The sequence below is a fragment of the Psittacula echo genome (assembly GCF_963264785.1).
Source record: "Psittacula echo genome assembly, chromosome: Z".
Classification (NCBI taxonomy): domain Eukaryota; kingdom Metazoa; phylum Chordata; class Aves; order Psittaciformes; family Psittacidae; genus Psittacula; species Psittacula echo.
In genome coordinates, this window is record NC_137742.1 from 63,568,433 (window position 1) to 63,578,133 (window position 9,701).

Below are 9,701 nucleotides of genomic sequence, written 5' to 3' on the forward strand. Positions count from 1 at the left end.
ACAAAAAAGGCAGTTGAAACTCATCCAGCTCAGTGTTACTCTGTAATCAGGTACCTCTATAAAACTCATTAAAGGCACACTGGGCTGGAAGTACTTCTTGTAGTAACCTTGTGTTTGTAAGCACAGTTCACTTTCTGTAAAAGAAATTACAAATAAATGGAAGACTGCATACTAGTTCACTGTTGACATGCTAAAAAGGAATGCTAAGGTATATTTATAATTATATTTTGTTTGAAATAATGTATTAGTTATCCAGTTTGGAAGTTTAAGTACTTTACAGTCATTTTATCCATTAGACATTTTTATGAACTGTTTGTTCTCTGTTAGAAATACCATATGTGACTATTGTGCTTGATAGGGTTGATGTTAATTGTGATAAATCACATTCTGCTATGCATATTGACTTACAAATCCACTTAATATAGAGAATTACAGGAGAAGAGAATGTAGTAGTTTGAAAATCTCTACTCCAGCATATGATAGTGAAAAACTATGGCAAAACCGATGGCAAAAAAAAAGAGGTAATCTGAAATTCTTCGTGCTTTTGTCAGGGATCTTTGCTGATCCTGATCCAGAATTGTCCTTGTGAAACGTGACTGATGGAAGTTGTGACTGTATAGGGGGTGGAAGGGTCATGTCAATTGTGGTATTTTAAATAATTCTCAGTTGTGTCTCCATTGTATCCTATGCCATTGGGGCGGGAGGCAGGGGCTAAGTCTGTGTAAAGAGGATAGCTGCAGGTAGGTAAAACTAATGACCAGTTATACTAAAGCTTTTATTTGTCCATTAAGAATAACAAACTTCCATTAAATTAGGGTAAGGAATCTCCATACTAGTCACCTACAAGGCATCCCTGTCTTGAATTGCCAGCCATGCCTGTTTGTGTGGACCATGTCCGTCACTTAAGATACTTTTCTGGTTTCCCACTGTTTCAGTTACAAATTCATTGCTTTTGTTAATACTTTATTAGTATTCTCATCTTCTCTGTGGAAGACAGTTTACATTGCCCCACCTTTGGTTTTGCTTACAGATCTTTTCAGAAAGTTGCTGAATACAGAATTTAAAGGATAGGACCAAATAAAAAGGCAATGCTTTTTTTTTTTTTTTTTTTTTTTAATCTGGGAATTCTTCACTGATAGTTACCTCTTGGTTTCAAATTAGTATTTCCAAGTTCTCAAATATAGAAGAACAGTGCTGAGCAGCTTGATATCTTCTGCACTCTTTTTGAAGAGATAGAAATAAATTGCAGTGTCTCATGCTGCTCCTCTAAGATATTGCAAATTCAGGGATGAAGATTTTGGATACCTGGATTTTTTAAAACTTCTAGTGTTATGTCCAGGTTTTCCCCTTCATGAAGGTACTGCAAATGAAACAGCAAATGCAAAAGTGAATGATGATAGACTTGGTGATGTTAAGGGAAACCAAGGAAAAAGAGTCTTTGAAAATACCTTTTCATACCTTTTTAGTTTTACTTAGTATGTACTTCTGAGAGCCTATAATTTGGATTATGTTAGGGCCAAAGTGAGAGCAAATTATTTGGTTGCATTTGAGATTTAAGATTTCCTGAGCTTTCTCCTCTACCCCTATATGCCTTACCCAACTCTGGCATTTCTCATATATGAGGATTTGGCAGGGGGAAGTAACAGATGTTTCATGGCTTTCTGGTCTCAGCTCCTGGAACTGGGAATCCTCCTGTGACTAAAATCTAGGGATTTATGATGCTTTAGCCTTTCCACATGATATAAAAGGGTTAGTTCAAAACTGGAAACTTTAATTGGTTTTACTTTGACTATGGGTTATATTTTTGAAGGGAGAAGAGAAATGGAAGGTATGATTTTAAGTGGAATTCTTATGTTAATTTGACCTTACATTTATTTCTTGTAAAGAGTAGTAAAAGGGAGAAAATATTATTTTTGGACAGCCTTTGAAAAGTAGAGCTGTTATCTGAGGAGAATATGGAGCATCTGTCTCCTTTTATGCAGTAGTGCACGTGGGCACCACCGCAGAAGTCAGATGTACTTCTCAGTAATTATGGCCTGTAATTGCAATGAATTTCAGTGGAAATAAAGACTCTGGAAAGGTTATACTTTAAGCAGTAGTCACATACCAACACTATTTAACAATCAAATATGACTCAGACTTCTCCGGATTTTTTTTTCTTTTGCTGTATTCCTTGTTCAGAATTATTTTATCTGCAAATGCTCTCAGTCTTTGACACTCTTACTATAAAACCGTTTCTACAGATTTAGTCTTATGTTTAACCAGTTCTTAGCATGTTCCTGTTTGTTGTGAATTCTTCCTTTTTACTGGGCCTGCAAGGTGCCACACTCTAGAACCATAGCAGTTCTGAAAATAATTTTTTGGGTTTTAATCTTTCTGAATAGTTTAATCCTACTTTTAAAACATAAAAATAAAAGTTATTTTTTTACGTATTCAAGTATGTTAGAATCTGATGTTGTTTTTTGCAAATAAGAGCACTGTTTTTAAAATCTTCCAGGATTTTTTTTTTTTCCTTTTTCTTTTTTTTTTTTCTTTTTCACCCTCAAGAGCAAAAATTATGTTTACTGTTTTGTGGAAAGCCTGAAGTAAAACCACACAGCTAATTCTAAATACACACAGAGAAGCTGAACTTTTAGGAGAAACATTTCCATACTTACTAGTACTTTTTATAGACAGCATCAAATACAATACTCAGTCATAGGCCTTTTTTTAATAGTCCTTGAAATAACAAGGTTTTGAAGAGGTTACCTTCAGCAGCAGCAGGGAAGGATCCTGTTCTGTATGTCTTCAGACCTGTGAGCTGTAAATCATTACAGCTGAATGCTGTTTGTTAGCATTTCAGTAATATACCTTAGTGTGTAAACTTAGCAGTCTTATTATCTAAAAGGTAGAACTAAATGGGAGTCAGTAGTAGATTCCTTCTGTATTGCAAAACTTGCATGTTCATGCAGGAAGGCTCTGGTTTTAAGTAGAGACTATGCACAGTAGAGGACTTTAATACAGAATAGTTACTTCAACGTTTAATTTGGCATAACCAAGTTATTTTGTCATGTTCCAGTGTGCCTGGGGGCTGCAGGTATGTTAGTATTTAATTTGATACTGTGGGATAATCGATTGCTCCAGTTGGTCTGTAGAAATGATCTCTCTGCATGCTTTTTATTAGCCACAAAAGCAAAGTATTTATCCTTTTCATTTTAACAACCATGAAATACCATATATGTATACACACATATATATAGTCATTTAGATAAGTAACATGGTTCAACTGACATTCAGTAGCTCGTTACTTTGAGGTTATATATTCTGAACCTATAACCAACATTAATCAACTGTCAGTCATGTAAACTCTTAGAATAGGCAAGAGAAAAGGCAGCTTATGGGATATACTTCAAGATTGTCTGTTCTGTAATGTACATGTTACACACGCTTGGATAAGCCTCCTGTTCCTCCCCACATACTTTTCCATCAAGTTGACATTACATGTTTTACCATATAAAAAGGAATGTGTGACCTGTTTTCTCCTTCTGGTTTAATATTTCCAAATAACCCATTTCATTCCAAACACAATTACCATCTGGTCTTTATAATTGTGTAACCATGGAAATACTTGAAAAATTAGTTGTCTGTGTGTATTGCTGGTGAATTTTCTTGTGACCAACTTCGCCTGACTTGCGTTTTTCCTCACTTTATACACAGGCTGGTTTAGCAGGAGCTCCAGCCCGGGCTGTTTCAGCTGTGAAGAATATGAATCTGCCAGAGATCCCAAGAAATATTAATATTGGTGACATCAGTATAAAAGTGCCAAACCTGCCCTCTTTTAGATAACATGGCTACTCCAGGTAAAACCAGGGAAGAAATGTAACAGAGATTTACCACGTAATTGTTTACTTAATAAACAACATGTCTAACTTTTACTATTTGGATAAAATTCAAGGTACTGTATAGACATAATTTGAAAATCTGTGTGGAGTTGAATGTTGCTTTTGTCTTGTTTGTGAAATTAAAGGAAATGGGTAGTTCCCATGTGATTTCCAAATTACATTCCTATGCCCTTGTAAGGCATATCACTGTGTCTCGGCTGCTGCAGTATTTTGGGAAAGTATTTAAGATGTTCTTTACTTTGTACAACCTATAATGCTGAGGTTTTTTGTATGTTCACTGAAGTCTATAATTAGCGCATTCCTTAACAATTTCTGCTGTTTGTCATGATTATCGAAGACTTCAGTGCAAATGTTGCATGAAAACGTCAAACTCTTGTCCAAGTAAAATAATAAACTAGACTTCTAAATACCTGTTTGTCCGAAATCTACTCTTTGCAATAAGTCATGTTATTTCCTATTCATGGAGCCAGTTGAGTATATATAAATGCTGTTGTAGCAGGCATTAATGTTGTAGCTTAATCTCTGAAAGAATTACATGGGGATATTGTGTTGAACATATTGCCTCTTTACATTTCTTACAAAAGCTGTTCATTATTATTCTGAAGGAAAAATTGCCTTTACTGAAGATCTGATGACTTCTGTTTACATATAGATGTTGAGAAGATACTTACACAATCTGTTAGACTTTCTGATGGTCTGATTTGTTTTGAGAAGAAGATTTCTGTGTTATGTGAAAAGTACAGAATGGGGTGAGAAAACTGGGCAGCTCAGAACTGTAAACATGAGTGTTTCAAGTAAGGTGATAAAGGCACTCTGGAAAGATAAATGAGGATACTTTAATAGTGCCTCTGTGACTGGTGGTATTTGTGATTCTGTACTTTGAGAACTAGATTTATAAGATGCTTAGTATTGTCAAGACCTCAGAAAATCTAAATGCAATCACCTCTGTGTAAGTTGCTCAGCTCTTCTACTCTTCTGTGATCTAAGAAAAAGTAAAGCAGGTAGTGCTTGTTTTTTATAATCATGCTTTTAAGCTCTGTGTGATGTACAAGTCTGTTTAAATAAACAATAAAAATATCATTGGCATACCTAAGGATTCCTGTAAAGTTTTCTTCTCCAAAAAATTATGCACCTAATACTGTGTATGAAAATACAATAATAATTGTATCAAGGGCAACACATTTCAGAACTAGTTTGACAGGCCCTGTATTACTTCAGAAATTTGGATTTTGTGTAAATCAAGCATTCTTTGAGCTGAATGTTAAGACATACCCCATAGGATAAAATTGGAATCACATCACATTTTCTGTTTGATGCATAATAACTATTGCTGGTCCCTTTTGAGAGATAGAAAGAGAAATTACTTATGAAGTAGAATATCTGGTACAATCCAAAGATTTTTAATCTATTTCTTAAGGAGGAGAAAAAGAAGCTTCATATATATTGTTAATACTACATTTAAGAAGCATCAAGTAACACTATTTTATAAATGTTTTTAAATTAACTTTCTTAGTTTGAGGCTTCAGGAAATTTTGGGTGGGGTTTAAGTAGAAAACTGTCTTATTTCCACTGAAGAAATGGGGAGAACGAAACGTGGCATTTTTTTTTCCCGTATGAAGTATTTTTTAATATGCCCAAGTTAGTTTAGCTAGTACTAATCTGGAACTGTTGTAATATAACTGCTTTTGTGACTTTCATTTTTCTGCTTAATGCATAGACCATGTGACATTCAAAGATGCTGAAAATTTTCTGCCTTGTTCCCCCTTTGAGGCTTTAGTTAGTGCTGCTGCCAAAATGGTACTCTGACCTACAGAGAGTAGAGCGTTCCGGCTATTTGTGAGAGGAGCTCACAATTTCAGAAATTCTTCCAAGTCCTCTATTTTTTGTCTCACTTTTTTCCCCTCTCTTCATTTTCAGATTTGTAAGCTTATGTAGCTAAAACTTTGTTCCTTGCAGAGAAATCTTGTCTGAATTTACTTGAATCAAATATTTTTCCAAATCCTTAGAGAAAATGTTTGAGATGCATCTTGACATGAAGCATATTTCAGATTCATTTGTCACCTCTTATCTATCAGTAGGTAAGCTTTCATTTATTTTTGTGAACTAGATCTTAGCAATTATGACTTTGTTTTAAGCTGTGTGTTTTGCATTACTGTTGTTTATATTACCTTTCTCCTACCTGACAACATGGCTTCTGACAGAACATGGCTTCTGACAGATTCTTCTCTGGACAGCTCATAGAAACCAGACTTTTCAAGAAGCTTCTCTGTTTCTGATTGTTTAATGTAGGGCTGTGGCCAACAACTGGAGCTTCCTTATTCAGAAAATTCTTGGATGGGCAGAAATTCTTTGCAAGATTTTCACAGTAAAGCCACACTGCTTTCAAAGAGAAATCTCTTGCGTGCAGAAGTGGTACCATACAGAAAGCCTGAATGGTGGTTTTCTTTTTTTTTTTTTTTCTTAAATAAAAAGAGGTGGTATGAGAATGTGGGCTTCCTCAGGGTAGCTGAACCTATTGGCCACCCCTCTGCCAGGGGACTGTTTTCAGATTGCCATATGATCTTCAGATCGTATCTTTTTACCATGTCATTTGGCACTGGCAGGTCTTAAACCAGCCAGAGGAAGATGGGATTCTTGATTGATAGAAGTTGCGGAAGTGGTATTCTAGCTGTGCCTTCTAGGGCTTGCTTTGTATTGCAAATGTTCAGAGGTTTTCCACAATGCTGATTTGCTTCTATTCATCACTTTCGTGAAAACGATACACCTTTTGAATTCCTTCTATTTCTTCAGTGTCCTCTTAACTAGTGCTTGGGATTTAAAATGGAAATTAGCTATGTGCTGCAAATGATTAAGCTCCTGATTATAAATTTAAATGTTTTAATGCTTTTATAATCGTACCCCCCCCAACCCTTAATATACATTTATGTGTGTGTGTGTGTATGTATATATAAAATATCAACCTTTTGCACTAACAGCTGTTAAAAAGGAGAAGAGGTCATCTTGACTCGTCCTTCAGCTGCAGAACCCAGGCAACTAATTTGCAATATGCCATCTCCATAGGGCTTGCCTTTAACTGACATTCATGAGGGTGCCAGCATGTGTAAATGAATCATTGACAGCCATTTTTCCTAACTGGGCATTTCTTAGAACTGCAAAAGGAACATTATTAAACAGTAGCTGAGACTATTTGGTATGTATGGTACCTGAGATAACATCTCATTTATTGGTTTCCCATATTATGTTTTCTTTCCTGTTCAATTCAGTTTCCTGCGAGTGAAATTCTCTGAGGTAGAGAATTTCATGTGATCATGGCATGTGATCACATGTGATCATGGCAACTTAACCGAAGTAAGTATTATCTGTACTACTTTTTGATAGTCCTTGATAAATCATGCACAGAGATAATTTTAAGGAGACTTTGTAAAATTAACACAAATTAGCAATTAAGCCTTCAGGATGTCATAATCTATTTTTCCTGCATTTCTTCACACTTCTCGTTTCCGTATTGTCAGAAGGTTCCTGTATCGCGTGTCTCATTATTCCACAAGATAAGGATTTTACAAATATGTTTGTATTGTGGGGATGCAGGGTGAAGTACCCTCTGGAAGCAAGCTTGAGGTTTGAGTGTTGTGGCTGTTTGGATTGTTTGTCTCCAAACTGTGACAGTCTCATTATGAATTATGCCTTTCAAATTCAGAGATATTTATTGTGAAACTTAGTAATGGGGAGAAGAGTAAGTCTGCTTAGCCTGCAAGAGCACCTGCCAGTTCTGGCAACTAATTTTAGTGCGTTGGGAAGAATTCTTTTTGGGGTACAGACTCCAGTATTGAGGGGAAGGGTGTTGGAAGCATTTTTCCTTCAGAATCTAAAGACCTTCTCTGAAAGCCCAGGTGGAACAGACAGATGATTTTCTTCCTTCTTGCAAGATGGATTCTTGTAAACAAATGGAGAAAGGGCAGAAGGCATAGAAGTTCCAAAGAGTGAGTGCCCAGCTGCCTCCATAGACTTGAAACAGAGCAGCTAGTTCTCCCACAGGGGCAGGGGCAGTGAGTACTGCTGAAAAAATCTTCTGACTCTTCTTCGCTAAAGGGGCAGTATCTTGTGTTAGAATCAGCTGAGGATGCTGTCTGCAGTATTGACAGCACTGACAATACATACACTGTGTCAGTGTGCTCCCCTCTCCTCCCTGGCTAGCGAAGCACTGTTTTGAATATATTTTGGGAAGAGGGAGTACTTTACACACTACAAGTGTATACAGAATTCCTCCTCTTAAACAGATGTTGCTGCTACGATTTATTCTGCTTGCCAGGAGCGGGTGGAGGAAGCGTCACTTGTTGCGAAAGAGAAACAGGTTCAAGCCAGAAACCCAGGTTGGCACCGTCTTCCTGTGAGCACATGACCTTTCCTTTCTAGTAGCACATTCCAATAAATGCTAGAATTAGTCCTGAATTTTACTTAGGCCTATGCTGACAGCCAAATGGGAACTTGCTAATGTTCTAAGGGTTACCTCATAAAGCCCCTTGATTACAGAATCATAGTGTATGTGGGGCATAAAATAATGAAGGAACTGGAGATTAAGATGTCACGAATCAAATAATTTCCTGTTCAGAACGAAGAAAAACAAAGCCTAAGTCTCACACAAGATAGATTTCTCAAATTCTGCACAGAGTATTCATAATTTTACTAGGAGCAAGGAAAGCAAAACTGACTAAAGGTGAACAGCTCATTTCACACAAAAATAATATTTTGTTATTTACTTTTATGATTATTGTTACAAATTCTAAATCTCTCTTCCTCTTTTCAAATAAGGAAATTATCTGTCCTTGCAATTTTTGTTGCTCAGTGTTTACCGCAAAACACTGAAGGAGCTCAGGTAATGTTATTATTTCCATTCCATGCTTGGAATCACAAAGGTAGTCACATTGCAATGCCAGCTTAGCAGCCATATTTCTTCTCTGCAGAAGTTTTGGCCTTGTGATGTATTAGGTATGCTGTGACAGTGTAGTCTGAATGGATCAAGACATCTCATCTTTGCGAAGTCAGTGTGTCTCTGGCTGGAGTGCTGGATGCATTTGGGTTGTTCTGTCATCCATCCCACAAAGCACAGTGAGAGGCACTTGTGCCATATTCCACTGCTTTCCTGCCCAGGTTAACTCTTCTGATGCTCCGCAGCACACGCACACTCCAGGTGTTCTTTTCTGGGCTGGCTCTGCTGTCCGGGCAGCCAACAGGACTGCACCAGGAGTGAAGCAAATGCAATTCCAAATTCTCTCTACAAACAGGTCATCAGAGCTGGAGCTAAAAGCAGGCCTGTAACCATGACTCTGAGCTGCTTGGATGGATGTGTGTATGGCATCCCTGCTGTATTTTGGCTTTCACATCCTGATCCATGGACCTTCTTCTGCTGTAATTTTCAGCACTTGTCAGAATGGATGTGGAACACAAGTTGAATTTCGCAGGTTCAGATGTTTCCAGGGCACCTGCAGGACTCGTGTATGGCAGGATGCCTACATGATCAATGCTCTGTGTGTGCATCTAAGAAACTTCTGCCTTTGGTGTGGCCATGGTAAGTGACTCACATCTCCTCCTCCAAAGGCACATCCCAACAAATCTTACCAACCTGTCCACAGAAGTGCATGGAGAAAAGCAAAACCAGAATGGACTCTGCATTAAAAATGGTCTTTATTGTGCAGATGTGTTTCAGGACAGCAAAGATCTTGCGTGATTCAAGTAGCCATCCCATTCCCATGTGAGGTGCTGTTCTACTTAATGTCAGAAATTGTTTTGGTCAGCCCAGGATGGAACTTGTGGTTCTGTTAC

General features: G+C 37.3%; 1 protein-coding gene across 2 annotated transcripts in view; it reads left to right on the top strand.

Moving 5' to 3' along the window:
- Window positions 1-4,961, top strand: part of AP3S1 (adaptor related protein complex 3 subunit sigma 1) — a 28,142-nt gene extending 23,181 nt beyond the window's left edge. For both annotated transcript variants that reach the window (XM_080638801.1, XM_080638800.1), the window contains one exon: window positions 3,697-4,961. In XM_080638801.1, coding sequence (XP_080494927.1) covers window positions 3,697-3,825 — 129 coding nt within the window. In that variant the 3' untranslated portion in view covers window positions 3,826-4,961. The remainder of the gene's footprint in view (window positions 1-3,696) is intronic.
- Window positions 4,962-9,701: the final 4,740 nt, after the last annotated feature.